Source organism: Heptranchias perlo, chromosome 8 (assembly GCF_035084215.1).
Source record: "Heptranchias perlo isolate sHepPer1 chromosome 8, sHepPer1.hap1, whole genome shotgun sequence".
Taxonomy (NCBI): domain Eukaryota; kingdom Metazoa; phylum Chordata; class Chondrichthyes; order Hexanchiformes; family Hexanchidae; genus Heptranchias; species Heptranchias perlo.
This window is the reverse complement of record NC_090332.1, coordinates 30,581,975-30,595,101: the sequence shown is the minus strand read 5'-3', so window position 1 is coordinate 30,595,101 and position 13,127 is coordinate 30,581,975. Positions and strand designations below refer to the sequence as shown.

General features: G+C 43.6%; 1 protein-coding gene across 3 annotated transcripts in view; it reads right to left on the bottom strand.

Moving 5' to 3' along the window:
• Window positions 1-13,127, bottom strand: part of gpatch2 (G patch domain containing 2) — a 220,060-nt gene that overhangs the window by 31,024 nt on the left and 175,909 nt on the right. Inside the window, exon 9 of one of the 3 annotated variants that reach the window (XM_067988886.1) lies at window positions 5,390-5,823. The exons of 1 other annotated variant lie outside the window; for it this stretch is intronic. In XM_067988886.1, coding sequence (XP_067844987.1) covers window positions 5,661-5,823 — 163 coding nt within the window. In that variant the 3' untranslated portion in view covers window positions 5,390-5,660. Of the gene's footprint in view, window positions 1-5,389; window positions 5,824-13,127 lie in introns of those variants that run through there. One more of the 3 variants, XM_067988887.1, reaches the window with a different exon arrangement.

Sequence of the window (13,127 nt, the reverse complement as noted above, 5' to 3'; positions counted from 1 at the left end):
TTCTTCTCCCTGAGGGCTGTGTGCATCTGCTGGACCTGAAATGTAAGAAAGGGAGTGTTAACATTTAGTGGCATGGGTAAGCAGAGATAGATGAGTGGCTTCTAAAAGCAGCTGCAATCTGTCATGCATCATGTGTAAGGGTGAGATTTAACTGAGAAGGGAAGGAGGGGAAGATGGTTCAAAACCCTGCAGGACTTGTCCTCCAGCCTCGCCAGATGCCACCCTTCTGACACATCCTCTGCCCATGATGTTCATGTCCCGTTCTTCAAGTGGGGACAGCACATGGATGAAGCGTGGCCCTCTTCCTGTGGCTGCCTGCTCCCTGTTGTGTTGCAGTGATTGTAGGAGAGTGCTGGTAATTGAGGGAGGGAAGGGTGGTGAGTGCTGGGGCAACAGATAGTCCAAGGCTAAACACAGTGTAATGATAGATACGAGTTAGGAGGCTTACCTTAGCTATCCTCGTGAGGTCATTGAACTTCGTCCTACATTACAGTCATGTCCTCAGGACCATACTCCTTGCACTGACGCCTCTGCCCAATCATGCCGGGCAGCTGGCGTGGAAATCGTGCTGCCGCCTGGTGGATAGAAGATGTCCCTCCTCCTGCTGACCGCCATCACCAAAACCTCCAAAGCAGGATCCGAAAACTGGGTTGCTCTAGCAGCTTCTCCTGTGCCTGCCATTTTCTACAATCTTCTATGATAGATGCCTGCAGCTAAAGTGCACCTCCCCTTTAAGAGGTGCTGGCTGCCTTTAAATAGTGCCAGGAATGCACAAAGTTGACAATCTCCATCAGGAAGCTGCCAGTCAACAGTGTGAGTAGCGTTGGCAGCCCATCTATTTTATATTAATTAATCGGTTCCACCTATTTGGAGTCTTTGTTCCACACGTGTGATCGGGCGCAGGCTCCGAGCGTGACGTCCATTCAGCCACGAAAACGCACTCAAAGGAATTTCTACCCTTTTTTTTAGGGCCAAAGCAGAGAACTCTGTTCTCACACCAAATAACACAAGGCTGTTTAGCAATTAAGAATCTGGAGCTCAGGACCCTTTCTGCTGCACAACCAGCACCAGAGAGAAAGTCTGACTCAGTGAGGTTCAAAAAGTGGGGTTTTTAAACTTATGCACCAAATTTCTCAACTGTTTCTTCCCACTCTGCTGTCATCCTTATATACAACCATCCAGGAGGTGCGTAATTAACTCTATATATCACTTTTTAACTTTTAAGTTTTATTTTGAAACTTAAAAAAAATTAAGTTAACAATTTGAAACTAGGGACCTTCCTCCTCCCTCTCCCCATGGCCTCTTCCTTCTTCACCCACTCACGGTCTCACCTGATCACCTCGCAGCACCATCAACATCCTTCCTACTGTGCGCTGCAGTGCCTCTCCCCTAGTCTTTTAGCCCACCAGGACCAGTCTATCCCAATCCCTCTTTGGCCTTCCTGTTGTAGTCCATTCTGCATCCCATTGTCTCTTCAGCCCTGCTCCTGGTCTTTCACTCCAATAGTGCCAGTCCCACTTGGCCAGCCTATCCCACTCCCTCTTTAGCCCTCCTGCTGGGCCATACTTCACTGCTCCCCCGACCACGCATTAATTTTTTCACTTTTTTTTTACATTTTCTCCTTGCTTCCACTCTCGGCCTGGGCAGCTGTGTTTATTTTTATACTTCCATTGAAGATTCATGTGTCCACATTCATAATGGAAACTTGTCATGTTGTAATTACACCTTCCCGTCAGTGTCTCCATTGGGGGGAGGCTGCAATTACAGCGTGACAGGTTCACATTGGCAGCTGCCATTATAAATGTACACATAGGAATTAAATAATGGAACAAGTTGATGGGAAGTCTGCACAGATGCAAATTTCTTAAGATTTCAGAGGTCTTACATATAGCATGCACTTTCTTTGTCATATTTGCTTCCTGCAACATTCTCCATTACACACTTCAGACTCACCGTGAGCAGCACCATGGGAGGTCTGATACACACACACATGTGCTGCATGTGCATTTCCTAAGGCCGGTGGATTGGTAGGGGTTTGATGTCCAGATTTGGCTGACTTGGCCCCCGGAGGCAAAAGTTTGGGAGAGAGGTCTGGGGACTGCTTGAGATCCCAGTGGGTGCCAAGGGCAGGAGTGCTCCTCTGGGCCCCACAAAATTCTTCCGGCCCACTACTGGCTCGTTTTTGCCCCCTGCCTCCACCTCACTCCCCCCATCAGGCCTTATCTATTGGCCAGCTGCGGCAATAGACAGATGATTTTGCTCCTGAATAGACCAGCGAGCTTCAGCACTTTCCCCTTATGGCACACGCAACTCGCTGAAAAAAATGTTAACGAGGTTGCACCGCTAAGTGGTTTGGGCTTTCCGACTGCCATTTTGGGCAGGTGCTGCGGGCGCACCGCCTGATTGGCCCCCAACCTGAAAGTATCTTCCAATGCGTCACGGTGCACTCAAAATTGGCCAACCTCAAAGTGATTGGAGAGGTCATGAACACCCCCCACCCCCACTGGTTTTGCCTCTGCCGATCAGAAACCATGGTGGAAGCATAATAGTGTTTAAAAGGTAAGTGGATAAATGTTTGAAGAAGAAAAAAAGGAAAAGGGCCAGGGAATGGGGCTAAATGGACCGCACTTTGGGAGCGAGCACAGGTGCAATATGTTAAATGGCCTCCTTTTGTGCTGTAAAATTTTATGATTAATGAGGGAACTGTTCAGGGTGAGGTCAATCAGAGACTAATTGTTCTTCAGATTGCAAGTCAGAACCGAGGATCAAATGTGGCTTGCTTTCTTTCTTTTTTTTTAAGTGTCAGTGCTGAGTTTATAGGAAAGATATTCTGACGCTTGGCAGAATAATTAATAAAGTGGGGGGTCTCTGTACATTCCAAATGAATGGCTATTTTTCTCTCTCTTAATTTAGAAAAAAGGATTGCTGGAAAAAAACTGCGAATGATCCAATAAAATAGTTGCAAGAATGTGCCTAGAATAGACCTTTCACAAAGTGTGATAAGATGGACAGGACACGTTTTTAGTGGGTGAATATCTGCTGCTGTGATCTTTTCCAAATTCAAGATCGGTGTGAAGAAAACTAGAAATGAAGGAGAATGCGGAAACACAACAGTTATCTATATTAAAATAAATTACGTGTCAGTTAGCATAAAGTTAAAAAATAGTCCAGAAAATATCTGCTTTTTGCTACCTGTGCTTTTACCAGCATTTGGGACGGACACTGAAACAAACTGCTACGTTATACATAATAAATTTTTAAATAATTGTGTGTTTAAGGAAGTTCCACATATCTCAGGATTCAAAAGAACTATAATTATTTCATGTACAAATTTAAAATATCTGAATATCTTTATTATGCAACCGTCTAGAAATTTAGCCATCAGTTATTATACAGCATGTATTAGTAAGATTCTCTTGATAATATTATTAAAGGAGTTTGCTGATGAGATTCTATTAAGGGAATAATTTCATTGAACAATTTAGATTAATTGATTTTTTACTGAAAGAGCAGTCTTAAGAGTTCACTTTAACTCAGAAGGCAAAAGATGCCAATGTATCTTTAAGTGAACCACATTTTGTCTCTTTTCTCGTTTGTTTGTAAACCACAGAATTTTATCGGACCAAAGACAGCTGAAAGATTAATGGACAAAATAATATGAAAATTCAGGCAGTTAATACAGTTTGGTTTCGTACTTTGGTGTGTCACGAGCAGAGTGCACACTGACCTCTAATTGGTCAGGTTGGGTCAGCAATATGTTTCTACAGATTGAAACGCATTAGCACAAAATTATGAATGGCAGCAGTTTTTTTTAAACACCCCACTTATTTATTTGTTGCCTGCTCCAAGGCATCATTTCTAAATAGTTTTCTGGCATGACAAAAAGGGTTGCAGACAAGATTACAAAAAAAACTTAAGGCCACATTGCCTAAAACCTTGACTTTTGATGCACTCCTTACAGTGACTGAAAGAAGCAGTGCCAAATAGGATAACATTTAATATAAGACAAAGGTAACTTGTCGTCCTTTTGTATGGAGTTACAAACAGAAGTATGTCAGCACATCAAGCCTAGTTAAAGCTATCCTCTGGTAATAAGCTGATCACAAGTAGCCCCAGATGCAAGTTTATGCTTGGGAGACAAACAGATGTGACTATGGTTGCTGGGGTTTGGCATTAACACTCATTGTCAATATGGAATATATACACATGGACAGGACATCAGCTGCACAATAGCAAAACAGGCCTTGAAGTGTCAAAACAGCACCAAAGTTGTGAAAGGGGAAAGGATCCATGACAACCAGTTTGGTGTCACAATGAAAAAGCCAGCCAGGATTTCAGCCTGTCGCAAGACAATAAAAAGTGTACAGCAAACTTTAAGTGTACATCATCAAATTGATGAAACTACAGAAGACTAGATTTCATCGCTTTCTTTTAAAATAAATTTGTTATTTTAGGGAGATTTATTATTAACATATCACTGCTAAAATGACTGTATTTAAAGTCATTACTTATACTGTGTAAATCACTGCACACACCTGGTTAATTAAAACAGACTACTAAATTTGGGAGACATTTATAATTCTCACATGAACTAGCATCTTCAGTATATACCAACTATCTTTAAGGTTGGATAGGTTCAACATTAAAATATACTTTTATCAACTATTTAGCTAACAATAAATTTTATAAATTTTACACAAGCTTCTTTTTCTAAGTTTCCCAATTGATAACTGTCAGGCTAAAACCACCTGGTCAATTTCCATCAACGGTATTGAAGTTTCTTGAAATAACTGGGTTAATCAGAAACAAAATTCAGGCAACAGGAATCAAAATGTAAAACGTTCAAGGTGAATTTTTAAAGCTACCAACTGAATATATTTGAGAAGCTTGGAGTTGGATTTAATTGACAGCTTTAAAGGTCTAATATGCCAATTAAATATAAATATATTAAATCTGCACAATGATGTATGTACACAGAACTTTAAAAAAAAATGTAATAAAATCAATGCAGTTGAATAACAGAATTATCCAGCAACTTGTAAGAGAGGAGATAAATAATTTTTACTTAACATTTGAGTTGCTATTTAATTGTGGCATTAACATACACCAATATGACACTAGAAATTTGCTTTAGCTGGTTCTTTAAAACTTGAAAAATAATATTAGATATGCAGAGTCAAGATGAAGTATTGCACACAAGTCTTAATGTTGTACACAAAGCTGATAGTTACTATATTCTCTCGCCATGCCACCTGTAACATACGATATGCCAAAACGGACATTTTGGGTCCAAAGATAGTTAGCTTTAGAATAGGTATCCTCTTGTAGCAAAGTAATATGGTAATCCATATAATAACTTTTAAAATTACTACTGTAATATATAAATAGTTCTGAAATTGAACACGCACTTAAGCCTTGAAATTATGCTGTGGGAAAATAGTGTACAAACCTCTTATGCTTTCATTTGAAATTCATTTTCTGCTATTTTAGTGGAGTCATTAACACAATTAAGTTAAATAGGTTATAGCCTCTACCAAGATAGTGGACAGAGCAATTCCAGATAAATGGGTTAAGCATTCATATGTTACCATTTCATAGTATAATTACAAGGTATTAATGTTTTATTCCTACATAATGTTCCATACATTTTCTGGCCTGTTTCACATGACATAGATTTCCTGGAGATTTTCAGTTGTACTGCATTCGTTTTGAGGTCTCTGCAGATACACTGATGAAATTCTTTTAGCATGCATTCCCAATTGGATTTGTGTTCTGTTCTGAAATCCTTTGTACATCTTACTGTTGCTGTCATCTGAGAATGAACTGGAACAAGTAATTTTGAAACAGAGCCTCTTTTATATTTGAGTAAACATATGAACTTTTGATACGTTCCCAGTACAAAAAGGTTCCTCTTGTAAAACTGAGCCTTAACTGTTTCAATTGACAGCTGCCAAATAAAGTGTTTTTTCAGCCTCAGAATAAGCAGTGAGCCCCATATCACTACTAACATAAAAATTAAACAAAAAAAACTTTTTCATGTGGTATAATCTTACAATGTAAAAGTGTTGTTTATAATTTGTAAAGTTAAAACAGCTACTGATAGCCAGCGCCTATGATGCAGAAATTTCATTTGTTACAAGAAGCACAGATCAGCCATGATCGAACTGAATGGCAGAACAGGCTTGAGTCCCTGAATGTCCTACGTTCCTATGTAAGGGAGGCTCAGCCGTGGGAGTGGTCTGAGATGCTGAATGAGACAAAATATCTGGAGTAAAAACTCAAAAACATAATAGCCAACAGAAATCTGAACTGGAAGCACAGTAAAATAAAGACTCCAAGTTGGGCTAAACCTGCCCTGTTAACAGGAATGAACACAATGGGGGGAGTTTTATCCCCCAGGATGGGCGGGACAGTGGCGGGGGTTAAATTCTTAAAAATGAGAAAGCCGACTCCAAACCACCGCAAACATGCCTACTTCCACAGTTTATCTGTAGACACGAGAGCTTTTCAAGGAAAAAAAAAAATCAGAAAATGGAACCAAAATATGCGGTGCTTCCTGCACAATGTTTCTGTAACTTTGGTAAAAATACACCAGACGACTCAGAAGTTAGGCCGGGACCAAGATATGCTGATTCTGCTTTAATGTTGAGGTTTCCATGGGTTTTGTAAGGGGTGGAACCTCTGCCTGCCCCTTACAAGGCCAGTGGCACAAGAAGGGCAGGGACTCCCTGTGTTGGGAGTTCCTGTGTCCCTGGCCTAGGAGCAGATCAGGGTAGGATCGGTCTCCAGTACGCCCAGTGAAAGAGGCAGACTGGCTACTCGAGTGGCAGATATGGTGCCTACCTGGGGCACGTATTTCTTTTGTCTAAGGGGAGAGGGGGACAGAGCTGGTACCACCCCCGGACTGTCACGACTTGCCACAGTTTAGACCCTCTGAATCTATTATGGCATAAGAAGGGAACCAAAAAATCTTTTGAGAGTATATTATAGATTGCTGAACACTGGAAAGGAATAGAGAAAAAGATATGTAGACAAATTAGGAATAAGATGGTCCTAATAATAAGTAACTTTAGTTATCCAAAGGTAGACTAAGGTAAAAGAAGGGGAGGGGTTTCCACAATGCTTCCTAGATCTGTGTGCGTTTAGTTCAACAAACAAAGAGGAAATGCTGGATCTGGTTCTACGAAATGAAATGGGGCAAGTAGGTAACATAACTGTAGTAAACAGCAACTTTCGCATATTTAGGTACAACAAAAAAAGAGAAACGGTAAAGGCACTTGAGCAGAAAAAGTTCATTTCAATCAGATCAAAAAGGGAACTAGTCCAGATTAACCAGAAAGAAAATTGCCAAATGAGACAGTGCACAAACAATGGGAAACATTCAACAGGAGATGATCAGACAAAACATATCCGTACAAGAAGTAAAGACGGTGCAGCAAAATCTAGAGTTCCTTGGATAAGTACAGAAATTGAAATGAGACTTAACAAAAGAGATATGACAAATCAAGGGTTAATAGCACAAAAGAAAATCACATAGAATATAACAAATAGAGGGGAAGCAACAAAAGATTAGAAAGGCCAAGAGACAGCATGAGGAAAGACAGGTAGGTAACAGAGGGAAATAGTAAAGGATTAGTAAAGAATTTAAACACATAAAAAGTAAATATAGTTAAAGAAAGTGTATGGGCCAATTAGGCTTGAAAAAAAAATCTTATGGTGGATGAAGGAATGGCGGAGATATTAAACTAATATTTTCCTCTGTTTTCACAGAAGACTGTGGTAGTGGGAATGAAAGGTACAGGAAGAGGTGAAGCAATTGGATAGGATAATTATACATAAGAAAGTAGTACTGAAAAAAAATGGTGGAAAAGGTACTTGCCCGGATGGCATGCATCTTAGAATGCTGAGGGAAGTCAGAGAGGAAATAACAGAGGTTCCAAATACAATCTTTCCTTGGAAAGGTACATTGTCCAAGAGAAGGGGGGGGGGGGGTTGCCAATGTAACAACTCTGTCACAATGGGAGTAAGGGATAAGCAAAGAAATTACAGGCCAGTCACCCTAACACCAGTAGTGGGTAAGATTCTAGAGACCACAATGTAAATGAAATTAAAACTCACCTAGAAAAACATGAATTAAGGACAGGCAGCTTGGATTTGTAAAATGAAAGTCGTCTCTGACAAATTTAATAGAGTTCTTTGGGGAAATAAGGGTGTATTGATAATGTAAATGCAGTGAATGTTATGTTTATAGATTTTCTAAAGGCATTTGGCCAGGTGCCACATAGAATGGATTATTGATTGTCTGTAGTTTTAGGGAGCCTTCTTGAGGAAGGAAGTCAAGGCCATGGAGAAGGTGCTAAAGAAATTCATTATGATACCAGGGACAAGAGGCTTTAGTTACGAGTAGAAATCTGAGAAATTGGGCAGTTCTTTTCATTGAAACAAAAAAGGTTAAGAGAAGATCTGATAGAGGTATTCAAAATTATGAGGGGTTTTGATAAGGTAAATCAAGAAAAATTGTTTCCACTTGTCAGTGAGCCAGTAACAAGTGGTCATAAACTTAAGATCATCATCATAACAACAACAAAAACAAAAACAAGCAATTATGTGGCACTTTGAACATTGAAAAACATCCCAATGTGCTTCAGAGGCAGCCGTGGCTCAGTGGTAGCATTCTCGCCTCAGAGTCAGAAGGTTGTGGGTTCAAGTCTCATTCCAGAGACTTGAGCACAAAATCTAGGCTGACACCCCAGTGCAATACTGAGGGAGTGCTGCACTGTTGGAAGTGCCATTTTTCGGATGAGATGTCAAACCTGCCCTCTCAGGTGGACGTAAAAGATCCTGTGACACTATTCTAGGAAGAGCAGGGAAGTTCTCCCCGATGTCCTGGCCAATATTTATCCCTCAATCAATATCATTAAAACAGATCATCTGGTCATTATCACATTGCTATTCGTGGGTCCTTGCTGTGCGTAAAATTGGTTGTCGCGTTTCCTACATTACAACAGTGACTACATTTCAAAATTGGCTGTAAAGTGCTTTGGGCCATCCTGAGGTCATGAAAGGCACTATACAAATCTGAGTCTTTTTTCTTTTTCACAGAGGCATGAAGAAAAAATGGATGCTGAGCCAAAGAGGAGTTATTAGGATAGGTGACCAAAAGCTTGATTAAAGAATTGGACTTTAAAGAGGGTCTTAAAGGAGGAGAGAAGTATTAAGAGGTAGAGGGGTTTAGGGAGGGAATTCCAGAGCAAAGGGCCTAAGCAGCTGAAGGCACGCACACCTACAATGAACGAGTGAAGGGAAGGGGGGGATGCACAAGAGGCCAGAGTCAAAGGAACCTAACAGGGGATTTTAACTGCTGCAGAGGTTACAGAGATGGAAGGGGCAAGGCGATGGAACAAATTAAAAATGGTGAGAATTTTAAATTTGAGGCATTGGGGAACCAGAAGCAAATGTCGGTCAGATAGAACAGAGGCAATTAATGAGCAAGACTTGGGATGCGATAGGATAAAGTGGAATTTTGCATGAGCTGAGGTTTTTAGAGGGTGGAGAAAGGGAGGGGAGCATTGAGGTTTCAAATTTGAAGGTGAGGGTTTTGGAGTTAGGGATGGAGGAAGTGATGTTACAAAGGTGGAAGCAGGCAGTCGTTATGAAGAAGAAAATATCGGGGTAAATTTTAACCCGGAGCTGGGAAGAGGGGAATTCCTGATGGGAAACCCGGAAGTACGGGTTTCCTGGATGTTCGTACCATTTTGATGTGAGGACGTCTTTTATATTTTTTTATTGATTTCCCGCCTGACAGGCCAGCCAGATCGATAGGCTAGTCATCAGTCGGATGGAAGAAGAGCCAGGAAGCAGATGCTGGCAGGTAAGTCTTAGATTGGGAGGGGAGGGGTTGGGATCGGGAGTCGGGGGGAGGTCAGACAGCGCGGGGGTCAGAGACCACGGGGGGGGGGTCAGAGATCGCAGGTGGTGGGCGGGTTGGAGGTGAGTGGGGGTCGGGTTTTAGTTTTCTTTTACAATTTTTACCTTTCCACCCGCCCCCAATCAGTATACATGTGGAAATAGACACAATGGGCTATATTTTTAAATAGCGGCAGGATGGCGGTGGGAGGGTCAATGGACGCGTGAGTAACCTGACCAATAAAATCTTACCGTTTCCCACGCAATCACGAGTTAATTGGTGGCCCTTATCGTGGCTTCCGAGTTTGCCGTCCTAAAGCTGCACAGTGGGCAGACTGCTCACCCGCATGACAGGCTGGCAGCTGGAGCGGCTCTATTTAAAGGGCCATTGCTCCAAAGGCTTTTGCTGCAGCAAAGACCAAAAAGGCACAATGGAGCAGCACAGGGGCAAGGCTGCTTCAAGATTTAATGATGCCTCACTGCAGCAGCTACTGGCTGGGGTGAAGAAGAGGGAAGTGTTTTACCTGCGGACGGAAGGAAGTGCCCTGCCTCTACCATCAAGAAGGCCTGGCTCGAGGTGACATAGGAGGTCACCCGCAGCAGCAACATCTCCTGCAGCTGGGTCCAGTGCAGGAAGTGTTTCAATGACCTAACTAGGTCAGCAAAAGTGCGTACACTTACTGATTCTCCTGCATTCCGCGTTCCACATCACCACCCCACCCCCCAACTCATTCTGCACTGCCAAGACTACTCCATCACTTCTCTCCTCACACCCACTTAAGGCTCATCCTCAACTTTCCTGCATTTCCTCACCTCCCCAATAGTCACCCCATCACTACTACTCACCCAATCCTCATCCAATGTGATGGCTCTGCCTCATACTCATCCTCTGATGCACCTCTTTCACGGTCAGCCTCACCGAAAGCAATGCATTCATCGGCTGACCAGTTCACCATCACTCACTCACACCTCTGTACTTTCTCCCCTTTTAGAAGAAGAGAGCGGAAAATGCACACGAGAGGGCGAGGACTGGAGGGGGGCCACAACAAATTGTGGTCCTCACAGATGCGGAGGAGGAGGTGCTGGAGACCAGCCGCACCCTCGAATGCCTGTCCATCGGGGATGTCGAGACTGACACCCCACAAATGTCTGGTGACACAACTTTAACATTCATTATACACAACATGAATTGATGTTAACAAGGCTTGCCATGTTGAACACCTCAGTATGCTCATCGCAACATGACACATCTGTGATGATGCTTAATATTGCCTTCTGTTCTCTTACAGGCCCTTCAACGACCACAGTGACGGCAAAGGGTGATTGCTCAGAGGAGCTCCCGGCATCTGAGGGCGCACCATTACATCTTGGCGAGCCATCCACCAGCGCAGATACTCACACCTTGGTGGGGGGTGGGGTCCTAGTAGTCAGTTAGTTGGGTTGTCACCTGGTGAGTCATCACACACAAGTGAGCACGAGCAGACACTGGTGGCAGGGACAGCTGTGGAGAGTCCACGTCGGTGGGCGCACTCCTCTCCAGGCTCTACTCAGCTGGACGCAGATGCTGAACCCCGGGGGCCATCCTTTAACAGGAGAATGATCGAGGGGCAGCAGCACATTTGCGAGGTACTGGAACAAGTGCCATGCACATTCTCCACAAGAGTGCAGAGGATTGAGGAGTCCAACTCCTGCATTAGTAGAATGGCGGCACAGTTAAGTGCGGGAATGTCTGCAACGGAGAGAATGGCAGCCTCCGTTGAGTTTCAAGCACGGCTCATTGCGATGCCCTGCGGAACAAGCCATCGGTGACCTGCCTTATGCACTTGTGTGCAGACAACTGAGAGATGCCAGCAATGTCCCCATTGGCACCCTGGAATGATCTGGAGGTGAAGAAGTTGAGGACAGTGGTGACTTTGACAGCAACAGGTAATGAGATGCCGCTCGGCCCAGCCGGGAGCATAGAAACATGGAAAATAGGAGCAGGAGTAGGCCATTCGACCCTTCGAGCCTGCTCCGCCATTCAATATGATCATGGCTGATCCTCTATCTCAATACCATATTCCTGCTCTCTCCCTATGCAGCTCGGCATGAAGGAGGCTGCAGATGTCTGCGACCACCTGGCGACTCACTCTCAGCCTCCATATGCTCTGCTCCTCAGAGAGGACCAGGAAGCTGAGCCTCGGTCTATAGACCCTCTGGCGGGGGTAGTGCCTCCTGCGACGTTGTTTTCTCTGTTGTTGCCCTCTGTGCTCTTGTGCATGTGCCTGTGGCGCAGCACTGTGTTGTGGAGCTCCAAGTGGCGGAGGTGCACGCTGTGCCTGGCGAGGATGGTGATGTTGCTCGTCCTAGGATGTACTGGTAAATGCAGCCATACTGCCCCCCATCCTGATGGTGTCAGTTTGAGGGGATCCGAAAAGTTGGTAAATATGTGTCAACAGAACAATTCTGAGTGGAAACTAAGAATTTTCAGTCTAAACACAAAGATCTCCCAGCCAAAAGTTTGTCTGAAAGAACAGAGCGCCCTGCTGCAATAACTCACCTTTTATCCACATCTGTCAAACAAGCATTTCAATGTCCAACTGGCTGCTGGCTGAAACACGCCTCCTAAAACATGGAGTGTTTCTCACAGCACGGGAAACCCGCTGAGGCTGAATGAAAATCGGTCCCCTGCCTCAAACACCATGAAATTAACTAGTTCAAATACTTAAACTATCTAAATAACTGTGTTAACTATCATACAGCGGCTTTAATTTAAAAAAAAATCATTCATGGGATGTGGGCGTCGCTGGCGAGGCCAGCATTTATTGCCCATCCCTAATTGCCCTTGAGAAGGTGGTGGTGAGCCGCCTTCTTGAACCGCTGCAGTCCGTGTGGTGAAGGTTCTCCCACAGTGCTTTTAGGTAGGGAGTTCCAGGATTTTGACCCAGCAACGATGAAGGAATGGTGATATATTTCCAAGTTGGGATGGTGTGTGACTTGGAGGGGAACGTGCAGGTGGTGTTGTTCCCATGTGCCTGCTGCCCTTGTCCTTCTAGGTGGTAGAGGTCGCGGGTTTGGGAGATGCTGTCGAAGAAGCCTTGGCGAGTTGCTGTAGTGCATCCATTCGATGGTACACACTGCAGCCACGGTGCGCCAGTGGTGAAGGGAATGAACGTTTAGGGTGGTGGATGGGGTGCCAATCGAGCGGACTGCTTTGTCCTGGATGGTGTCAAGCTTCTTGA